The sequence below is a fragment of the Scomber scombrus genome, chromosome 4, assembly GCF_963691925.1.
Source record: "Scomber scombrus chromosome 4, fScoSco1.1, whole genome shotgun sequence".
NCBI classification, from domain to species: domain Eukaryota; kingdom Metazoa; phylum Chordata; class Actinopteri; order Scombriformes; family Scombridae; genus Scomber; species Scomber scombrus.
The window spans coordinates 4,988,240-5,011,416 of NC_084973.1; the positions used below are offsets into that span (position 1 = coordinate 4,988,240).

At 38.2% G+C, this 23,177-nt stretch overlaps 2 protein-coding genes across 2 annotated transcripts; both read left to right on the top strand.

Annotated features, from left to right (window-relative positions):
- The first annotated feature begins 305 nt into the window (after positions 1–305).
- LOC133978802 (P2Y purinoceptor 4-like) lies at positions 306–1,349 on the top strand. Its single transcript, XM_062417129.1, has one exon. It carries the CDS (start codon positions 321–323, stop codon positions 1,347–1,349), a length of 1,029 nt encoding a protein of 342 aa, XP_062273113.1. The 5' UTR covers positions 306–320.
- A 4,313-nt stretch (positions 1,350–5,662) lies between these two features.
- arrdc1a (arrestin domain containing 1a) lies at positions 5,663–22,971 on the top strand. The gene is made up of 8 exons (XM_062418086.1): positions 5,663–5,780; positions 12,045–12,155; positions 12,565–12,615; positions 17,719–17,873; positions 18,140–18,322; positions 19,417–19,593; positions 20,044–20,620; positions 22,934–22,971. Exons 1-8 carry the CDS (start codon positions 5,663–5,665, stop codon positions 22,969–22,971), a joined length of 1,410 nt encoding a protein of 469 aa, XP_062274070.1.
- Positions 22,972–23,177: the final 206 nt, after the last annotated feature.

Genomic DNA, 23,177 nt, shown 5'->3' on the forward strand with positions numbered 1-23,177 from the left:
CTGACAGTGATCATATGAAAGGTCAGGTAAAAAGGGACTTAAGCAATTTTGCATTGTGTTTCCATAAAGTCAGGGGATTCATGAGAGACAGGTTTAACCAGGCAACCATGCTTCAAAAACTTCGGATTCTGCACTTTCCTTAATGTATCTTGCTTGTGTCTCTTTGTTAGACTCACTCTGCTTGGTAAATGGACACATTATTCACACTAAACACAAGTTAGACTTTTTAATATCCTGTATGTTTATTGTACTTGTAGAATATGATACTTGAATGGCAAATTGTGTTTTTTTTACCTGCAGGTGTAAGAACCAACTTTCAAATGATGGAGCCTGCAGTGTTTACCTCACAGCTCGGGAACAACAGCAATTACTCTGAGTCTTGCGTGGGGGAGAACCAGCATGCATCCATCACCATCCTCATGTGCCTGGTCTTCTTCCTGGGTTTCCTCCTCAACACCTTCAGCATTTGGGTCTTCTGCTGCCGGTTTTCTCACCTGACCACTGGAACCATGCTGCAGTTAAACCTGGCTCTTACCGATGCCATCGCCACCCCAGTCACTCCCATGATGGCGGTGTACTTTGCCATGGGCAATGACTGGCCTTTTGGTTGGTTTCTGTGCAAAGTCAAGATCACCCTGCTGAGTGCCCATTTCTACGGCAGCACTATATTCCTCACTCTCATCAGTGTCCATCGGTACATGGCGGTGGTGCACTTTAACAAAAGTTCCCGCATGAAAAGGAAGGAGTTCATCAGAAAGCTGTGCGCAGGAGTTTGGTCTCTGCTGCTGATCAAGGCTCTGATCTATGCCATCGTGCTACCTTCAACTAAAGAGGGTGGGCACAGTCAATGCCTCACCATCCATCAGAAGAGCCTGACAGATGTCTACTTTATCCTCAACTTCTTCCTGTTTATCTTTGGGTTCCTAATCCCTTTCCTCGTGTCAGTTGTTTGCTACGGCCATCTGGCAAACACTTTAACTCACCTCAACATCAGCACAGCCAAGGGTCTACAAGTCAAGCTGAAATCTCAGAGGATGATAGCCGTGTGCCTGATGATATTTGGACTGTGCTTCCTGCCTCTTAACATTATACGAACTGTGGGAGTGATAATAAAAAAGTACTACCCCCAGCACTGCCGTCTTCTTCTGCAGACTGAGACGGCATATTATGCATCCTGGATTTTAGCAGGAGTGAACAGCTGCCTGGATCCAGTGTTGTACTGTTTTGGTTCGCAGAATTTTCGAGATGCTTTCCGGTCTTTGAGGTTTAGACAGACAGATGCTCCGAATAGAAGCAATTCAGAAATGACTGGGAATCAGTTGGTGGAAAGATCATGTGGCGATAAGTGACAGCTGGTGAAGTCCCCAAACTCGGAATAGAAGCAATTCAGAAATAACTGGGAGTCAGTTGGTGGAAAGATCATGTGTTGATTAATGACAGCTGGTGAATTCTCTAAACTCACTAAAAACTATGCAAACACACTTGTTAGTTGGTGAAGCAGCCAGCATGAAGACGTTTTTTCCTGCAGGTTTTACAGACTGACATCTCTAGACTACTGCTAGAGTTCTGCATAAAATTGATACCTAAGCCCAGCCTACTGTCTTTTAGGGGCTCTTGTTTGGTTTCCCCCTTGGAATGCATTGTTTGGGCAGATCTGAACACAGTATTCAATTGAACTGAGACACTCCAGACATTCTGTTTATTTTACATTTGGTCCGAGTCTGGTGATTAATGAATTCTGAAGTGGCTAAATTGGAGGAATGTGATACAGTGTGCTCTGTAAGTTTGAACTAAACAGCTCTGGTAGTCAGGTAAGCATTGTGTACTGTGATGTGAACTAGCAGCTAGCCACAGAATGAATTGAGGTCCGACCTGGACTATCAACAAAGCCCCCCAACACATCTAACCAATGAGCAGAGCGAACATTCTCACGTGGCTTTTAGTGATGAAGTTTGATTTGCTTGAAAATAAACCAAGTGGGAAATGCAACAAGTTAACCAACTCATCCACTGATTCAGAGACCAAATAAACTACCCCAATACCCCAAATTAGACCCTGCTGAACCAGCTTTAACCCAATCCAAGACACAAGGCTGTATAACTTAGAGGGCTAATGCAAAACATTTTTTTTACAGCTGATATTGTCTGAGTCTTATATTTTGGATCAATCACTCATGCTTCGAAGGCCTGTCTATATGACTGCTTTCAAGCAAAGCAGATCAACTGTGTCATAAAACTGCAACATTAGATTTTAAAAATACTTATGATTAGTGTACTAGAACAAGTAAATGTAATTTATCTAAAAGTGACATGCTGTTTCTTACATTGTTCATTAATGTGTAATGCATTTTGTAATACACACTACAAAGAGAAATCCTAGTATGGACTCTTGAAGCTGCAGAAGTGGAATAGAAAGTGTAGACTATGTACATTGAAATCATGTAATTCAAAACTTGACTCATTATTGTAGAAAGAAAACTTATCAGGATATTCTCCTATATACTTCTTCCTATTGTGAGTTGTAGTAGAATTTAATCCTGAGTCATTTTGTTTTTGCTTTGAGGATTATTATATTTCTCATTTCCCCCCGAACTTAAAAAAAAAAACAGTAATATATAAAGTATAAAGAATAAAGTCTGAAGAACAAAAATATAAAGCAAAGTACCAGATAATTCAATTATGACATAATATTTTTTAATTATGTCATAATTGAATTATGGTGCAAGAAGCTCTTTACATTAAAACAAAATAATACATAGGAGGATGAAACATAAATCAGTACATAAATTAATGATAAATAATAAATAAAGCGGTACGTATTACTATTCAAGAACTATTTATTAATAATTTTATATGTTAAAATAAAATAAAATAATGTGGGTATTTGTTGCTTTTTTATTTTGCAGCTTAACTGAAGAGTTGTAATAGAGCTCAATATCAATTAGAAACAGTGAAGTTCAGTTTTCTATTGGTCTTTTTCCTTATATAGGAATTTGCCAAAATATATAATAATACTTGAATTAAAAAGCTAACATTCATGTCCATTGAGGTTTTTTAATAGATTAAACTATCAGTACCATAAAGCATGACCATTTGTCCATTTATTGTATTAACAATAAAATTAAGGTTATACTTAACATTTGAACATATCCTGTGAAGCATGTTCTGGAAAGGTTTAAACTGAATATTAAATATTCTTATTATTATTCTTAATATTCTAATTCTTATTCATATCATTCTGTGGTTAAAACAAAGAAAGTATTATACACTTATTTTTCTACTGTATGCATACCAAAATATTTTTGGATTGATATGCAAAGCTTTCCATTATCCTTCTCATCTTGGAGAAGCCAGTGACATCATGCCAAGGTGGGGTGGTGGAAAAAAGATGTGTGTTATTGTTAGTGCTCACAGGTGGATAAAGTGTTAAAGCCCCATTGTTTTCCCCCAAGGACTCTAGAAGAAGGGAGGCTCAATAAAATCCTGTTAAAGAAAGAAAAAGGAAAAAATATGGGCAAAAATACATCCAAGGCAATTATTCAGAATATGTTAGAGTATATAAAGATAAAGTGGGGATATTATTTATCATTTCAGAACAAAATGCAATGTCAAATAAAAGTGTTAGTCATATAACCTAGCAGTGTATACAGGGCAACTTTTAACAATACTCACTCTAAACTGGATAGAGGGAGTCCTACTACTCAAAGGGCTATAAATAGGTTATGCTTCCTGTAGTGCACCGACAAGTCCTAAATACATGCAATCAAATACAAGGCAGGAGATAATACTTAACATAGGTCAAACTATACTTATTGAGAATTAAGAGGGCATGAATAGAAATTACATTAACGTGGATTCCTGCCAAATATTAGTGTGGATGGAAATGAGCTGGCAGATACATATATGCAAAAGGACCAACAAGATAAGAGAAATAAGTAGGTCATATATGGTCATAGTATGGTCAAAGAATATAGCAAGGCTGAGGTTAAAAGTATAATCAAATCAGAAATGAAGAAGAAATGGCAAGAAGAGTAGGATAGAGGAAATAAGCATTGATGTTACAAAAGCATTCAAAGAAAAGCATGAGAAATGAGAGGCAGCAATACGTAGACAATAGCAGGTGTCAGCAATAAGCCATGGGCCACACTTTCAGCTCTGTTTATTTGGGGGCTGATGTTATACAGACACAGTGAAATGCTTTTGTTTGCTTGTGTAAAACAGTTGTAGGGTTTTTTACGAGGGCAAATCTTCTGGTTGAAGCTGGTTGGTACTGGTATTGACCATAGACTGTATATAAAATAGACGTAACATCTGTGACGTCACCCATTTGTTTGTGGACTGCTGCTTGGAAGCGAATAGTTTCGGATCTGGGCAGTGCCATCTTGAAAATTTCCGGTGCATGCCAGGTAAAAAAAAAACACGGATTCTACTTATATGGGCATCAGGAGGAGCAAGAGGCGCCCTCCTGAACCTGTGAACCAATCAACCTGTCAATCACGACGTAGCCACGCCCTAATGCATACCCTGCTTTATCGTCAAATATAAAATCAGGGAGGCCAAAATTTCACAAATAAACATCATACTGCATTGAAGAAGGCTTTAAACTAGCGATTGAGACCATAAACACATTTTGAAAACGTTTACTGAGGTTATAAATCAAGTGAGAAGTTGGTGAATTCTCCATTGACTTGTATAGAGACGAAAGTCCTTTTGACACCAAAACGGTCGCCCCCTGGTGGCCTTTTGATAGAATGCAGTTTTAAATTACTTCCGCGTTGGCATCATTGCAGAGGACCGGAACTCCCCGCCTGGTATTGACACAAATCTGTTCTGGTCAGATAGGACAAACAATGTTAAATACCTAAGTGTACAAAAGGTTAGATGCTCATATTTATTGGGATTTACATGAGCCATGAGTTTACATCATTATCTATAATGGCAATTATTGATTTGATGTCACCTTTAAAAGGGAAAGCTTTGTTAGGGGGCCAAATATTTTTGTTGTGGACCAGATTTGACCCACGGGCAACCATTTGCCTACCACTGGGCTATAAAAAGGATGGGGACATTAGGCTGTATCAAGGATGTTTTGTCACACCAGACTGAACAATAAATTAAAGATCATGAATAAGCATACTGACGAAAACACTAGGACGTATATTTTATAGTGTCCTAGATTATATCAACAAGAGGAAATGACACTAGGTATTAGAGAATGTTGCAGATGAGTTAAGCTGATGAAGGGTACCAAGCTATTTTTCAGATTCTTAGAAAACACATTTAAGCCCTCCTGTTGCCCTCAGATTCATTTTAACTCGGGAGGACAACAGGCGTTAACTCAAAAAAGAGGAATAGTTTCATTTGAGAGCTATTGGCCACAATTTCCAAAAAAATATGTGTAAAACCTGTGGTAATAAATTGGAATGAAGACTTAAAAGGCCATTTTGACCCAGGAGGACAAAAGTTGCACGGGCAAAAGGAAGACAACAGGAGGGTTAAGAAGTCTAACCGTCCCGGTCCCTATCCAATCCAGCAGGTGGCGGTAATGCACCTAAAAGCTGTTTGCAAACCGCTAATAAACAACTACAACAAACGAAGAAGAAAACGAAGCATACAGGTACAGGTACAGGTGAGCCGCAGCGTCACTGTGGACAAGGACGAACATGGGTAAAGTTCAGGAGTTTGAGATCGCGTTTGACAAAAATAAAGTGGTGTACAGTCCTGGAGAGTCTATCACAGGAACCGTGACTGTTAAACTGGGCCAGCAGCTACAATGTAAAGGTAAGAGTGTGTTTATTTAAAGCTCACCTGGTGGGAAAAAACGTCGCCGTTCGCCTAACAAGGAAGTGAAGGACTCAGCAAAGACTACACAAGCTATGATTTAACTCTATTATCACTTAAGCCTGTTTTAAATGAACGTGATGCTGACAGTGTTTGTGAGAGTGATGGGTTTAAAATGGACTTTTTAAAAGTGGGATTCTAAGTCATTTCCTACACAGTTATTTCTGAGTGTCACTGAGGGACTTACATAGGATCTAATGGGAATTTAGGGTTGTTTTTTTTCTGTCTTGTATAACTATTCCAGAGGGATATATTCCTTTCTGTCATTGGTCACATTTACTTTTAGGCACAATCTATCAGCATTACATACGCCTAAACATCCATTTCTCTGAGATAGGAGGAAGGAAAAACAGAAGGTAGAACACTTACTGCTGTTCTCTTTAAGCCCTTTTCCCCAAGTTGCAATTGTTTTCTATTCCAAACAAAGATGGTAGCTATGACTACCTGGATAGGACACATGGTTGCAACTTGGGAAAAGGACTAAGATTTGATTTATCATTCTCTAGTTATAGAAGAGTCTTCAAGGAATATGAAAATACCTTAGCAGTAAGAGTTTTTATTCTACCCTCTGGGTTATCAAACATCACTTGTTTATCTTTTAGAGAAATTGATACTTGGCTGAGTTGGCTCTGTGACTCAAATGTAATACATAAGAGATACAAGCTGGGGCTAATTTACTACAGGAGTCTGTTTTGTCTTTTAGAGTATGCAGCATCTCCATTCTCCTAAACAAGTAGAGCATTTCATTGGAGGCGGTTTAGTTTTTAAACGTGTCACATGTCAGAGATCATGTGTCAGATGTCTGACAGGTGTTTACACTCTGCTTCAGGACCGGGTGTTGCGGGGACAAATGGGCTGACAGGAATTCACACATTAAGATCTAAGTTGAAGCAATGCTGAATAGATTCATTGATTGCTCTATTGAAAATGAATAGACAACAGTTCGGATCGTGGTTGAAGAATTCTTCACAGCAGACACTCTCTGTTTCCAGCTTCTTTCTACGGAAGCCAATAAAGGCCGTAACAAGTAAAATTTTCAGACACCTCAGGTTTTCCATTCGCTTCATTGTTTAGTCATGTTCATTTATTTTTATTGGCTAATATCACAAATCACAAATTTGCCTCTATACAACTTCCTCTACCCTTCCACTAGGGCTGGGCAATATATAGATATTATATCGATATTGTGATATGAGACTAGATATCGTCTTAGATTTTGGATATCGTAATATTTTTATAAGTCATCAGAGTTGTCTTTTCCTGGTTTTAAACGCTGCATTACTATAAAGTATGTAATTTTCTGAACTTAACAGTCTGTGCTAGCTGTTCTCTTATTTACTACTTACCCACTTTATTCACATTACTGATGATTATTTATCAAAAATGTAATTGTGTAAATATTTTGTGAAAGCATCAAGAGTCTTCTCTGCATTATTGTTGCAATATCGATCAAGCAGGATTTGTGACATCATGGTTACATTGGAGTCAATTGTGGTTCAGTATGCAACTTACGTACGTGTGATGTAGAGATTTCAAAACCTCTGACACATCCACTAAGAATGGACTTCACAGTGATGTAGGAAGTGTAATGTGTCCGGCAGTTACACAATACACAATATTTACATATTCGTAGATTCCGTTTTTTTGTTTTATTTGTTGTTGTTGTTGTTTGTTTGTTTTTTTTAACTAAGGGGAAAGTTGATATGTGATTTTTATTCAAAGCAGAGTATGTTATGGCTTGTAACATGTCAGGAGGGTGTCTTTAAGTATTCAGAAGAAGTTACAAATCCCAATAAGGTGTTCAGTTTTCTATAAGATTAAAATCATTATGTTACTAAGTTACTATCATCAAAGCAATTTAGCAGTTATCAAAATCAAATTTCCTCACATTTTTTGAACTTTGTAGGCAAAAACAGTTGACTGAAGAAGATACTGACAGGTGAATGCATAATGAAAATGATTGTTGAATGATACCCACGGGGAAAACAACATGGCACGCTTTACTAAACAAACTGAAACTACTGGAGGTCAAACCTGAAAACATGGAACAGGAAAAGCGATTCTATTTCACGTTCATGATCACAATAGCTTCACCGAATAATAGAGAACTTATTCGAATGCAAACCAGTCAGGAAAAGTGTGAGAAATGACTTCCCTGACTTTGGCTCTATTTTCTTTGCCTTATCATCAAACTCGGGCGAGGAAGTTGAAAGACCTGAAACACACGTTGAATCACTGGTGAAATCCCACCCAGTTGCATTGCAAATGGATGTAAAAAAACAAAATCACCATAAAATTCCAGCCAGTGAGTGCAGCCTCAGCATAGAAGTAGTGTTTTTTTTAACATGTTGCAACCTGAAAACATGTTTATTAAAGACTTTAGAGACTTTTTAGTTCAGCTTTTTGACCTAATTATTAAGTGACACTTTCTCCTTGAGATCATTCTCTCTCTCCCTTTTCTCGATTTGCTGAGAGCTGCTTTTGTGTTTCGGGGAGTTTCTGTTTGAATGCTTGCGGGGCCTCCAGTCTGTTTACATTCCTCTTCAGGTAGAACGGGTCAGACTATCGGCTTAACCGCGCCGCCTCCCTGGAAACAATCTCTCTGACTGTGCAACAGGTTGAATCACTGATGGATTGTAAAGTGCTGGCTGCGCCCTGAGATAAGAGATGCATGTGTGCAAATATTGATCTACTATTAAAAGTAAAGTTTCAGTCATTGTGGTTCACCTCTGATCTGATGGATATGGATTTACTAAAGCACTGTTTCAGAGTACAATAGTACAGTAAAAGTTAAATCTATTTGAACAGGAGTGTCCATAGTTTGGGTTTCAGGCCTGAGGAGAAATCTTTAGGGCTGCAACAAACAATTTATTTCATTAGTGATCACAGTTTCCTATAGCCTTATTTAACATCTTCAAATGGCTTGTTTTGATGAACCAACAAATCACAACTTAACAATAAAGTTTACTATCACATAAAATGAAGAAAAACACCAAAATCCCAACAATTTACAAGCTGGAACCAGGAAAAACTTTGGTTTTTTGACTTTTAATAAGTGCTGACTTATTAGTTGTCTAATTAACTACTATTCTACTTTAGCCACTAGTGTACCTCCAACTTTGTGTCAACAGTGTGTCTTAGATGTCTTTCGTGAGAAATGCGAGGAATCACATCTTTAGAGAAATGACATCCTTCTCTCCGGGCGTCACCTGATGCGATTTAGTCCCTGATGACGGTGGATGAGCTCTCAGTCTGAAGGTGTAAACTCATGTCTCATCATTTTTAGAAATTATTTAGTAGCTAACGTGTTTTCTATTCAAGGAAAAGAGATTTTTAGCATCACAGGAATGGAAAGTAGCTGATATTAATTAAAATGCACAAGACAACAGACTCTCCTCCCTTCTCTGACTATAATTATTCTCCATCATAGTTGTTAGAATAGGAAAATGAGCGACATTCAAAAGAAAATCTTTCTGATAAAAGATGAAAGTTTTTGCTTGCTTTACTAATCAGACATTAGACCTGTCACAATAATTACGTTATGGACTTATCGTACAATAACGTAATTATCAACATCATCATGTCTATATATGGACTTATCATATGATACATGGACATATTGCCACACTTCATATTAGCAGCTAAGAGGCTATTCATGTCACATTGGCTAAACAAGTAGTGTCCTCCATTCCGAATTAAAGGTAAATAATTGTCCTGGCCCATAATGGCAGTCTGTGTAGCATCCACTCTTCAATCCGAGCCCCCACCTTTTTATTATCATTATATCAGTGGTGTAAAATGATCTTCAAATAACAATAATATTGTTTATCACGATTATTTCTGAGACAATATATCATCCAATAATTGTTATTATAGTGACAGGACTATCAGACATACATTTACCTCAGAGCCAATCATTTTAACCAGACAGTGAATCAGCACACAAATAAAGTATAATCTTGGGAGTGATACTACTGTCATAGCAGCAGATTAATAAGGTGGACTGTTTCCATACTTGAGTCTTGTAATGTGTGTTTAGACACCGAATATAGTCTGTTGGTAGATTCAGCCCTAAAATATTAGGCTTAATGTATATTTTCATTTCTTTCCCAAATCTGAAACTTTCAGGAGGATTCTGTTAAATCTGACTTGAGTATAATCATCAAGTTACTGTTGACATTATCATTGTTGATGCAGTTTCATTATAAGTACACAGTGTTCATTGACCCGGGCATCAAGAACACGCCTGGATTTCACTGTTTTTTGCTTCTGTTTCAGCAGTTTGGAAACCAGCTGAGGGGTTTTTTCAGTTCCCGAAAAAGTTGACATTTACTCCATTTTTTGAAGTTCATAACCTCAAAAACACTACAGAGAAAACCATGCAAGTCCAAAAAGAGGAAATGGGAAACTTTACTTTAAGTAGAAGTTGTGTTTTTATGATTTTTTTTTTCAATAAATAAGAGGAAAGATCATGAGAAAAGGAGAAAGTGTTTTTTCATAGTGAATAATTGTAATTCATATCTGAATGTGAGGGGAAAATAATAAGAGCCAACTTTGAAAAACTGTCACTCCAGGAAACTCAAGTCTCCAGACTGTGTGTGTCAACTGCTTTCTGTTGAATTAACTGAAGTTTTGTTTAGGAATACACAACTTAGGGCTGCAACTAATTATCTAGTATTTTTTGATTCATTGATTAGATGTTTGGTCTGTAAGTTTAAGAAAATTGTGAAAAATGTCCAAACCTAATGTCCTGACCAATAGTCTTTAACTCCAAGATATCAGTTTACTATCAGTGAAGACTAAAGGAAGCAGAAAATATTTATTTGTATCAAGTTCATTTGAGAGTTTGAGAGAATTTTGACTTTTTATTCTTAAAAAATAAAATCCCAAACTAACATTGTTGGCAGTTCATTTTCTATTACTCGTCTAATCAGCTAATAATTGCGGCTCCACTATCAGGTCTGATATGATATGAGCCTTCTGATCATAGAGCTCGGTCTTTAATGATATGATGCCCCCATGTCTTATTACAGGTGTATGTAACTATGTTATTATTGCTATACATTCAAAATAACAATTGCAACTATATTCATTTAACTGTGTAAGTATTGTGTTATAGGTTTCACTAAATATACGTTGGATTTGTTTAGTTTTTAGAGAAAAATTAGATTTTGTGCTACTGTCTAACTACCCTACTATACATTTTTTCAAATTCCAAATTTCTCGAAATATTTCTATTATTTACGCAATTTTAAGCAAATAAAAACACATAAAAACATTTTTTTATAATGTTCAAGTAATAAATCATGCTAGAGGGTTAATAATTGGCCATGTGTGCACGCTATATAGACTGGGACGAACTGGGGGTCAAAAGGGGCCATGCAGTACATAGTATTTCACCTTGGGCCCCTGAGCTAGTTAATCTGGCATGACAATCCTCATCATTGGTGGTCCTTAACCCTCACATACTGTTTAGGGTCAAAATTGGTCAATTTTTTCCATTAAAGAGCTGTAAAAGCAACATAACATTTTTCTTTTAAGCTGGACCTTTCAAAATGTGACCCGCAGTATACAAAAATGGAAATAAAATGCATCTTTTTAAATTGTTATGTAGCTAATGCACAGTTCTATATATGCAAATGTGCAAATTAAACCTGTGTTTACTAAACAAATTCCAAAATCAGCATTAAATCACGTTGTATTCTTCATATTGTATAAAATGTGCTCCTGGACTATAAAACAGTGATTGTGAATGTCTTTTTTTTCCTATAAGATGAATCAAATATTAATAATTGATTGATGGGGAATTTATGAATGTGAATTGGTGTAGAGACTAATTATGAGTCACAATATGACACAGTATGTGAGGGTTACATTTCAACATTTTTCTGTTACTGTGGAAAAACAGAATACCACAATAGTTGATAAGATTGAGAATCGTATCTTATTTTTCTCCAACTTTTCATGCAGGGTTTACTGCACTCCTTTGTGAATAGTTGGCAACACAGGAGGCACTTTATCAGATTTCACACATGCTTTGTACAACTTATTTTTACATCACATATACATTAGAACTCCCAAACCTGAAACACATGCCGATGTGAAAAATTAGCGGACGCCTCCTTTAACAACACAACAATATTCCATCCTGCTTCTGAGAAATGCTAACACTATAACGCTACGTCTCTGTGTTCTCATCTGCAGCCGTCAAGGTGAACTGCAACGGTTTCTGCGGCATCACCAGCAAAGAGAACGACACAGCTTGGACGACGGAGGAGCAGTACTTCAACAGCACCGTCTCCATCTCAGACAAAGGTACGCTGCCCCCACCACTTTTTGATATCAGATACCGTGGGTGCAGCTCAGCACGCCGGGGCATTTCACACAGAGCTGAGGTTAACTGACTTTGAATACTTCCTCATGATTTAATGAGCTTCCTTAGTTAGGTGGTTGAAACAGGAAATACCAAAATACATAGCGGGGAAAGAAAATCTAGATAAATGTTGCAACTGCAAAGATATTGTATAATCTTTTACATTGTGGACAGTAAAACTAGTATGCTAAAATACTTGAAGGGTAAAATCTCTCAGTAAGTAAGTTTGTTCCTTTCCATTGAGAATACTCCATGCAGGCCTGAGGCATGTGCTTCAGCTGGGGAACAGCAGAGTGATTGTTACCATTTCCACTGCCTGATGCTTATCTGTTCTCTCTGTGTCCCGCACAGGAACCCTGAAACAAGGAGAACACAAGTTTCCCTTCAAGTTCCTCATTCCAGGTAGGAGCGAAGAGTGATGGGATGAAACACCTGTCACTGTGCATTTTTCCCTGTGTTTGTGTGTGTTTTGCACTGGCGTTAACAGCCTGACAGACATGTCCGGACATGCTCACATGCTCCCTGATTCTGTTATGGTTCAGCAGCTGTGAGGATGGGACTATCTTTTCCCACTATTCCCGGCAGCTTATAGAATCTTTGCTCTGATTATCAGTGTTTAGCCAAGTCCCAGATTCATACCATATACTGCAGTCTATTGACACCAGGTTTTGAGTGTATAGTGCAGGGGTATTCAATTAAAATTCACTGAGGTCCAATCTGTGAAAATGTCCTCAAGTGAAGGTCCAGAACATCATAATGTCTGAGTTATTTTTCAGTAGCTTGAAGTAGCATTGTAGTTCCATCAGCATCTGTGTCTAGTGGCTAGATTGTAGACTGTCACATAAATACAGTAGAATTCATTTATTAGTATTTATACTGAGCTTGTGGGATTCAAATAAAATAAGAATTAAAAAAAATAAGATAAAAACATTTTCTTTTCTTATATCAAGTAAAGATGGCATTTTAAAATAAAGTGCAAAACAGAAAGCTTTTGATTGTGCTTCTTAAATAAAGTGCTTTGTTTAAGGAAAAAAAAAGAATCCCTTTTTACTTTTAAACTTAAACTATAAACTTAATTTCACATGTAAAAACTTTATATTCGAGGCTCTCCGCATGTCCGAATTCATGGATTTGATTGGCTGATTAGCATCACGTGAGAAGATTGGCTATACACAGTGGTCTGTGAGTTTCTGAGGTCTGCTCCACTTTCACCGTAATAACTGGAGAAGCTGCGCCTGTTAAAATAGAAACACTGACACATTTGTACAATCCTCAATATTCCATCAGTTACAGATCCAGGTCCAGGTCCAGATGGGACTGCGTCTGGGTCTGGATCCAGACCGCAGTCCGCCTTTTAGTGACCTCTGGTATAATGATTTGTGTTCACACCGGAAGTAAAATTAAGTATTCTCAAACCAGCCAGTGTGCAGAGTTAAAACACACTTTATTTTCATAGTATTACATCATCACCAGACTGTTTCTACAGCTGCATTAATGTGTAACTAGCATTTTGTAGTTTCAAGCATTTACACACTGTTAAAGCTTGATTCCACCAGAGCTGATCGCTGCCACTCTAGTCAATGGTTTTTCAGAAGCAGCTCTCTGATCCGCTGCACTAAAAAGAAGCACCTAAGCTATTTTTGACGGAGGCCGCTTCAAAGCCTGGTCAAGCTACACAGAGCAGATCAAGCTAGACAGGAAGTCAGGCACTCAAACAATCTCTCATTCATTTGTCCTTTCATTTTCATTCTTTATATTACATACAGGTCTGAGTCTGTTGTCTGTTTGTATAGGTTTGGTTTTGTTGCTACTATTTGTTCTGTGAAAATTAGTAAAGAAAATATATATTAAAAAAATACACACAAACAGCATAGAACATCTGGTCAATTTTCAAAATAAACCCCCCCCTGTGATGACTCCCGATTTAATTAAAAAAAACATGCATGAAACAGACAAATAAAGAAACCATTTAACTACATGCCTACATGGCTGGAATGACAATAAAATAGAACCCTTGAATCCAGGATAGATGCACAAACATTAAAGACAATGACCAGATCAGCTAAATTTGATCAAGTTGACAAAATGGGGCAATTTAGTTGTGCTCCTACTGCAGAAATGATAGTAGCCTAAAGGCACTTGCTTGGATTTGATTTGGCTGCCATTATTACCTTATTAACAATGCAAATGACTTAAAAAGGCTTGCTCAGAGAATACTACGTTGCTCTGTTCAACAGGAAAATGAGTGCAGTTTCTATAATATTCAGTCTCAGTCTTTTACACATTATTTTTCACAGAAGCTGCTGATTGACAACATTTAGCATGATGTTCAATATATGAACTGCTCAGGGTGGAAAAGCAACATTTTACATGAAGTTTGACCCTCACAGTTTAACCTGCTCCGGAAACCTGGCATCATACTTATCATCATATTTAGTTATCCAGTGGGCCAGATCTGGCCTGGGGGCCGTGTGTTTGACACCCCTGATCTAAGTGTTAAGTAACCGGTATCTATAGCTGTGAAACAAATAAACAATGCAGTGTTTCCTTCTGAAATGTATTCAGCAGAATTACATAGTGGAATTAAACGTCAATGATCAAAGTAATAGTTCCATTTGTTTGAAGCAGCAATTAAAATCTATCAGATCAGGATTACGGTCATTTTTAGGAAGATAACAGGAAGATAAAACAGCAAAATTATCCCCCAAACCGCCTGTTCACAGTTCTTACAGCCACTTCCTGTTTGGACTTTGACCTGCTTCAGTTACTGTAACTGTGTACATAGAGTTTTCTGGGCAGGGATGTGACATTTCAGCTCACTGTTTCAGCTCGGTTGCCACCTCTGTGATCATGTGACTGCTGGTATTTTTAGACCTGTTTGACTTTGGCTTAGGGTGTTTTCACACCAACAGCATTTAGCAGGTTTTAATCAAACCATTGTCGGTTTAACACTTTGTTTCAGTTTGTTTGCGTCGGTCAGAATGCAACAATCACACTCAGGTCCGCACCAAATGAACCAGTCTGAGACCACCGAGAAGAGGTGGTCTCTATCGGCACCATCTGCTGAACAACCTGAAACAAACAGGTCCAAAACCATCTAGTTGTAATGAATTATGGGTAGGGGGACAATTTTATATATTTTATATTTCTTCCTGAAGTGACATGCAATGCGTCTTGGGCAACTCCAGTGCATCATCACATTATTTTCCATCACAGCCGTGCCATGTTTTCAAACTGTATCATTTGCCAAAAATGAACAGAGGTGGGAAGTAACGAAGTGTACCTACGTAGATTTTTCCAGGTATCTGTACTTTACTTGAGTATTTATTTTTCTGACAACTTTTTACTTTTCCTCCCTACATGTGAACACATATATGTGTACTTTCTACTCCTTACATTGTCAAAACAGACATCTTTGTTTCAACCTCGGTGACTTTATAAAAAGAAGACGTGCGAATAAATGATAGAAAACACATCTTTTTTTTTTCTTTTGGAGTGTGTGCCTCGTGCCTCCCTGGGCAGCTCCTCATACTCTACTGACAGAGAAAGTCCAACAATGAGCAGACAGTGCAGGAATATGACAGCAGCAGGAAGACATCTGACATATGAACACATGCTGTGGACAGAGGTCGATTTTAACAGCAATCTGTGACAGTGAGTGAGTCAGTGAGGAGAGATTAACGCGATAAAAAATAAAAATGAAGGCATTATCCTCGGCCCTTAATCTTATCGTGATTAACGCGTTAATGCTGACATATAATACATGAGGACCGGAGCCAAGATCACCCCATGAAGCTGTATTTTATTGCGTTGTGAGATGTTTACATCATTCTGTCCCTCCACCTTAAAACTCAATACTTCTAATTGTAGCTTTTACTAGCATGCACTGATCTGCTGTACACATTTTTAAGGTGGATGATGGCAGAACTCACTAAATTGTTTACAGGTTCCATCTTTAATACTTTAGAGATCCAGAATAGAGATAAGAAATGGAGCAGTGTCTCTCTTACGTCATAAGTTCTCAAGATTTCCATCAGGAACCACTATGTACAGAATATGGTAACCCCAGCTGTGTTGTCTGTTCCTCTTACTCATTACACTGCAATGCACCAGAGCACTTCCCCATGACATCAGCAGATTTTTGATGATAACTCTCGAGAAAGGAGCGACGCCAAAACATGAATTTGTTATTCTGAGATCCTGATCCAGCCGCTTCTCTACTAATTGCTGTGAACAACAAAATATGATGGGATGGGTGATGGGAAAACTATAAGGGTGTCTTAAGATAAGGAGAAGATTCACTTGTGAACTCAAGAAAACATCGAAATAATCCAAAGTTTGGAGTGTGGCGACTCCAAGTTTTTGTCCACACTTTTTTGTTTTTGCTACAGTCGTGTTTTTTCGGGAGAGCAGTACACTGTGTCCCCGCACTCACAAACACACACACAAATACACAGCCAGCCCTCGTGTTCAGTCTTTGTTGGTCACTTGTCTGGAGTTTAGTTTTCCAGGTAAAGCGTCCTCTGTTCCTCTGTTCCTCTGTTACAGTGATACAACAGAAACTCAAAACCAACTCAACCGGTCTGTTTGTTGTCCCCAATCTAAATCATCTGTCATTTGAAACGTTTGTGTGTGTGTGTGTGTGTGTGCGCGCTTTCACCAGCAGAGCGCCTGCAGGTGGATCAGGACGCTCTCTGCCGTCTTTCATTTCATGTTTACATTGAGCCACAAAAATTATTCTGTCACGTTATAACTTTTTGAAACAGTCAGATAGTTTGGTCTCCGAAAACAGCTGCTCGACACGTTAGTCATACAGGAAACGGTGCATCGGACTATTTTCAGCGGTGGATTAATCCACACTTGAGTATTTGTGGCAGCAGAATGGTTTGTGTGTGAATGAGTGAAAATAAACTAGAATGTGTGTGTTCATTCTAATAAAACAATATGTCACCCAGTTCAACAGTGTGACTCACTGATGTGTTTTTAATAGTTTTTGGACAACAGTGGATTTCCATGACACAGAGGAACATCAATTATATAATTAGTTGATGATGAGAGTTTTCAAAACAGTCACATCTGGAAAAAGCTGCTTTTTAAAAATCATCATACATCTATATATCATATAACAATTATCAAAACATCATATTAAACTGTGGCTGAAATCTGCCATCAAATAACCCTCCTGTAATATAAAATCTAGTCGTCTGTGTTCTTTTTTTTTTAAATTCTTTTTTTATTGGAGTGAGCAAGTATACACACATATAACCTTTCAACATATTTGTCATTCCTTATAGAAATTAAATGACATACATTTGACCTGCTTCATTTGCTTGACCACTAACTTCTGTACAATCTCAATCATTTGTCATTGTGCATTGTTTTTAGGAGTGTGATGTGTTCTTCTATAAAAAGAAGGTTAATGCTTGACCACATCTATTCCTGGTGCCTTTTTTGTTTGTTATTGTTGTTGATAAAACTAAAATCTATTAAACGTCTATCCCACAGCCTCTGCTCCAACATCCTTCGAAGGCAACTACGGTAAGATCGTGTACAGAGTGAGAGCTTTCATCGACACGCCGCGATTCGCCAAAGACTACAACACAGAGAAACCCTTCTTCCTCCTCAGCCTCTTCAACCTGAACCAAGTGCCAGACATATGGGTGAGATATGATGACATATGGTTGTGTGTGTGTGTGTGTGGGGTGAAGCCTTATCTGTTAAATGCATATTGCATGAGGTCAATATTGAGAAAATGGCGGTGTAACTGTGGTCTGATATGATGGATAAAAAAACTGATGACACACGCTACTCAATTTTAAGTCTTTATCTATCTTCTGTATACAGTATATTAGATCTTGTCTTATTTGAATTTAACAAGCATGGCTCAGTGTCATGGTGTTTTAACTGTGCCTCTCTCTCCATGCAGGGTACCAGTTCCTCTGCAGTGACCCAGCAGTTCACCTACATGCTGGTGAAGACGGGCACTGTGGTCCTGAAGGCCCAGACCGACATGAAGGGCTACACACCAGCTCAGATCATCCAGGTGACGGCCAACATCCACAACCAATCGGGCAAGAGCACGGGCAATATAATGGCCAGTCTGATGCAGGTAAACACCACCAGGAGGAGTCGACAATTTGGTCTAATGTCATGTTAAATACACTGTAGGCTTGATTTGCTTTGGTTTGTCTATTAAAGTTTTATTTATTTTTCTTATTGTCACTAAATCCCATGAAAAAAACCCAACCAACAATGTGTTAGACTATTTAGTTTACTTTATTTGATGTGAACATCACTATAGCGTCGAGGCTGGTACATACAATTATAAACTAACTCTAGATTTATTGTATTTAATGTTTGTACAAAGAAATGAACAAAGAAAGGAAATACATCCACAAAAACACAGCTGTGTCTATACAGGAGTACTGGGGGTAAGAATAAGGTTTCTCCTTTAGCTGGGATTTTTTTTTTTTTTAACACAGAAGATTAACTGTCCAAATGAGGTTTTGTGTATTGCAATGTAACAGGACAGATCCAGTTTCTATAGAGGCCTGTGTGCTGACTCTACTACAGTGTTGGAGTCTGAAACAAATTCATTAAGCAGGGAAGGATAGGATAGTGAGATCGGCAGAAAAGATCATCGATGCCTCGCTGCTGAAGTGAAGCACTTGCACTTTAGAGAAGTCACCTCATTGTTAGTTGATTCTTAGCTTATTTATTTATAATACTTATTTTAGAAAATCTTGCAATGTCTTGCCTCGTATCCTCTTTTTATTTATTCTCTCAGTTTTTTTTTAAGCAAAACATTATTTAGTTTTTATGTATGCAAATGCATGAGAATGACCATTAAAGTGAATCTGAATCTGAAGGAGCATTTAAAAATGAGCTTTAGTTTGGAACAGCATACGAAACTGAACATATTTTCACTGTAGTTCTTAGCACATTAATTCAACAGGAAATAGTGAATTAGTTGGGCACTATAATCTACAGTGTATAATCCAGTGCTACAATGTGACTCAAAGATGTGTCTAATTGATGATAAGAAACATCTATCATTTTTCTTTCTCTTTGAGCTTTTATTGACAAATTTGAAATCCCAGCACACAGTGAAGCTTATAACTACCGACCATGTTTGGGATGTTTGTGCTTGAAATAGTTCTCTCCACTCACTCTGTACTGTCTCCTTGTGTTGCACGTTTCCAGAGAGTAACCTACGAGACCAAAAAGCCCACCCATGATATGAGGGCGATAGCAGAGGTGGAGGGCGGTACGGTGAAGGCCGGCAAGGAGGTGGAGTGGAAGGAGCAGATCATCGTTCCTCCTCTTCCTCAGTCCTGCCTCGCTGGCTGTGAACTTATAAAGATTGAATATTTTGTCAAAGTAAGAATGGCTCAGTTTCTTTTACACCAATGACAAAGATTTATTAAAGCGGTTGTACAAGTTCAGAGGTTTGTTAGACTGTAAACTATTAATAATTGCAAAATTGGCAATTTAAAGATAACTTTCAGGTTGTTTATCATTAGATTTGACTATTTATAAGCTTAATAATACAATTGTAAAAAACAACTTATTGCTAGATTTAATGATAATGAAAAACTGCTCCCAAGTCAGTTGTTTGTATGCATGTTTGTTTATTACTAAGAAAGTTTTTCTAGACATTCCATTATAAATAGATATAGTTAAGTAGATATAATACTTGAATTATGAGATTTGGATTGTGGATACTTAAAAAAAAAAAGCAATTGAAATATGAGATTATTGGAATACATATGGTATATTTTCAAAATAAAAGTAAATGGGACTAACCTAGTGCTTCCTGTCATTAACCAGGTCAGTCTGAAGTCTCCAGACGTCATGTTGACGTTACCGCTCCACATTGGCAACGTCTCCCTGGACAAAAAACTTCAACCCTCCAACAAAGCAGCTCCTCCTTCTTCCTCCGCCCCTGCCGAACACACACCAACCCCCGCCTCAGCCCCCGACGGCTCCACCCCCGTCTCAGCCCCCGACGCCTCCGCTTCTGCCACCACCCCCACCTTACCCCCTCGGCGCGCCCCGAAACCCGCTCCCCGCCCGGCCCCCCGCGCCAGATCGTCCTCCCATAATAACACCCCAAGCGCTCCTCCGGCCGAGTTCTACGAGGGAGCGGAGGGGGGCGCGCCCATGAGCGACGGCGTCCCCAACAAGCGCCAGTCTCTGCTCGTGTCGCCCAACGCCTTCAGCTACGCCCCCGGCCTCTTCTTCCCCCAGAACCAGCAGCCCGGCGGTTCCGCTGCAGGACCCGGCGGACCTCCGTTCAGCGGCTCCACAGGGGCCACATCACTTTATCCTCCTCTGAACAATGTCAGCCCGATGCCGGCCTCACTCGTCCTGCCTCCAGACTACGACACCTCTGCATATCCACAAGGTCAGTTCACACACGTTCACTCAGTGTTATCCAGGCTGCGTTCACTGATACAGTCTGAAGATTTATTCATCACAAGATCACAAGAAAATAGCACGTCAAGGTTTACTAAGACAGAAGCTCATTATGCAGTCAGCTCCTGGACTGATCCTGGTCCTGTCCTACAGATACATTCTACCAGTGAGGGAGAGTTCATAGATCCTGTCAGCTGTGAGATTTCACTCTTTCACTAAGCTCAGATAAGAAATGATAATGTATCACTTAACTCTTACATACTGTTCATATTCTACACCCTCACAGTATGTTCTGGGTCAATTATTGACCCGCTCTAAGAATCTCCTCATAAAAAGTGTCTATACCACAGATGTGTTTAGAAAGCATCAATAGTGGATCTGACTGATCAATAAATGTGATTAAACCTTGATTCAGGTTTCAGAGAGCAGAGAGAGTGTATTTTTTAGCTTTTACACCAAAAACATCTACTATCACACAATATCATGTCCTATTTTACCTAAGACATGAAAATATAACATAACAATAATGATGTAAATGTATTTTATGTAAAGTGAAAATGACAAGAACTTAATGGAACTGTGGGGTTTATTGTATAACCATTAGAGCCATCAGTCTTCACTGCTACATCATAAAAAGAAATCCTCATAACTACTATCTTATTAAAACTATTAACTATTCATTTCACTAAAACACATGTTAATAGATACAGAGATAATTTGACCCAGAACAGCCTCAATGGACAAACATTTGTAGCATCTATACAAAAGTATAACATTTTAAAATATGTTCATTTTTGTACATTTTGGGTCACTTTAGGAAAAGTCATCACATTTCAGAGTAAAAGTCATTTATGGTGTTTTTAAAGCTGTCAAATGTCAAAAGGGCTGAAATTTGACTAAAAACAATTATTTTGCCCAATTACTTTACTGTTAGTCAAAATATGACTCTTAAAATGATGATATTCTTTTGCGTATAGCTGCTAATAAACACTCAGAGAAAAGCAGATGCAGCAGCAGCAGCAGTCCAGAGCAGGTGGAGTTGGAGATGGTGACGATATGGATGTTAACACTAAAAACTTGAGCCAAACATAGTTACAGCCTGTAGTGATCTACAATTCATTGATGGTCAAGTTCAAACTCAAGTTTAATGCTCACAAATCAAAGCTGCCTGCTTTATTGTCTGTATTACAGTAATCAGAGAGTGTTTTTAGTTATATACAGAATTACAGTTAATTGAATGCACATTCTGGTCTTCAGAGGTGGAGAATTTAATTCATTGATTCATTTAATTCCACTGAAATACTTCTTCTCTTACTTGAGCAATCCTCCCTTTAAATGCATTTGCAATGATTAGAGAGCAAACACTCTCACAATGACTGCGTCTGTCTGATGCATCTGTTTGGTGCAGAATGCATCACATGTGTACTGCAGCACATCTGGCTCTGAGTTTCCTCCATAAACTTAAACAATTAGCAACAAACTCTGTGTTCTGTCACAAAAAAGTTTGTGCTTATTATTTAATGACTTATTTGAATGTTTAAAAGTTTATATTATAGATATATTGTTGTGGAAAAAGAACAATCAATGTCACCACAGTTTCTCCCTTTGGAATATATGGTCACATGATCCCATTTTAAAAATAAAACAGCTTCATGGGTTCAGCCTCACAGATCAGTCTCTGAAACCAGTCTACCGATCGGTGCGCAGCAGCCAATCACAGTCAAGCAATCATCCTCCTGTTCTAGCACAACCAAACATCAGACCTTATGAACAGGGATGTTTTCACTCACTGGTGTTCATACTGACATGTTCTTGAAAGGTGATTTAATTGGCTTAGGAAATAAATGAAGAAACTACATAATTGTAATTAGAAATCTTTAAACTGAAGGAAGTTATTTGAATTCAATGATTTGTGATTTCCACCTCTAGAAGCAAAGCTAATATGATGCTTCAGCAGTCCAACACACACAAATAAAATGAATATTTCAAAGTGACTCTAGCATACAAAATTCATCAGCTCAGCAAGAGAACGCTCTGTGTGAAAACAGTAAAGAGACTCCACATGATTTGATCAACTTAGATGAATGAGAAATAGTTTTAAGACAAACTTCTGCTGTCAGTTATAGTAATAATTAGAAGTTAGAGTCATGAGTGTGTGTGTATATTTGTGTTAGTCACACCTTGAACTGTGAGAAACGCCACCACTCTATAGGCTGAGGTCTCTGTGAGGGGTTGCTCACATATATGGAATGTGTGAGTATTTAACTAATAACAAGCTTGTGTGTGTGTGTGTGTGTTACAGAGGCTCCTCCTTCCTACGACGAGAGCTTCAACACATGAAGTGTGTGAGGAGAACCGCAGCATCTGGATGACCGTCAATTCACTCTGATATCAAACAAGAGGTTGAACTTTTAAGAGTTCTGCCATTTAAAAAAAAAAAGGAAAAAAAAAGAAAAAGTTCATCACTGACTCGGACAAAACGATCACAAGCAGAACCTAACATGCTTTTTTCTGAACGTCCACACACGATCAACATTTTGAATTGA

Excerpts from the sequence above, each read along its gene's own strand:
- LOC133978802 (XM_062417129.1), top strand. The coding sequence starts at position 321 with ATGATGGAGCCTGCAGTGTTTACCTCACAGCTCGGGAACAACAGCAAT.
- arrdc1a (XM_062418086.1), top strand. The coding sequence starts at position 5,663 with ATGGGTAAAGTTCAGGAGTTTGAGATCGCGTTTGACAAAAATAAAGTG. Across the intron at positions 12,156-12,564 it reads CGTCTCCATCTCAGACAAAG|GAACCCTGAAACAAGGAGAA; the intron begins GTACGCTGCCCC and ends TGTCCCGCACAG. Across the intron at positions 18,323-19,416 it reads TAATGGCCAGTCTGATGCAG|AGAGTAACCTACGAGACCAA; the intron begins GTAAACACCACC and ends GCACGTTTCCAG.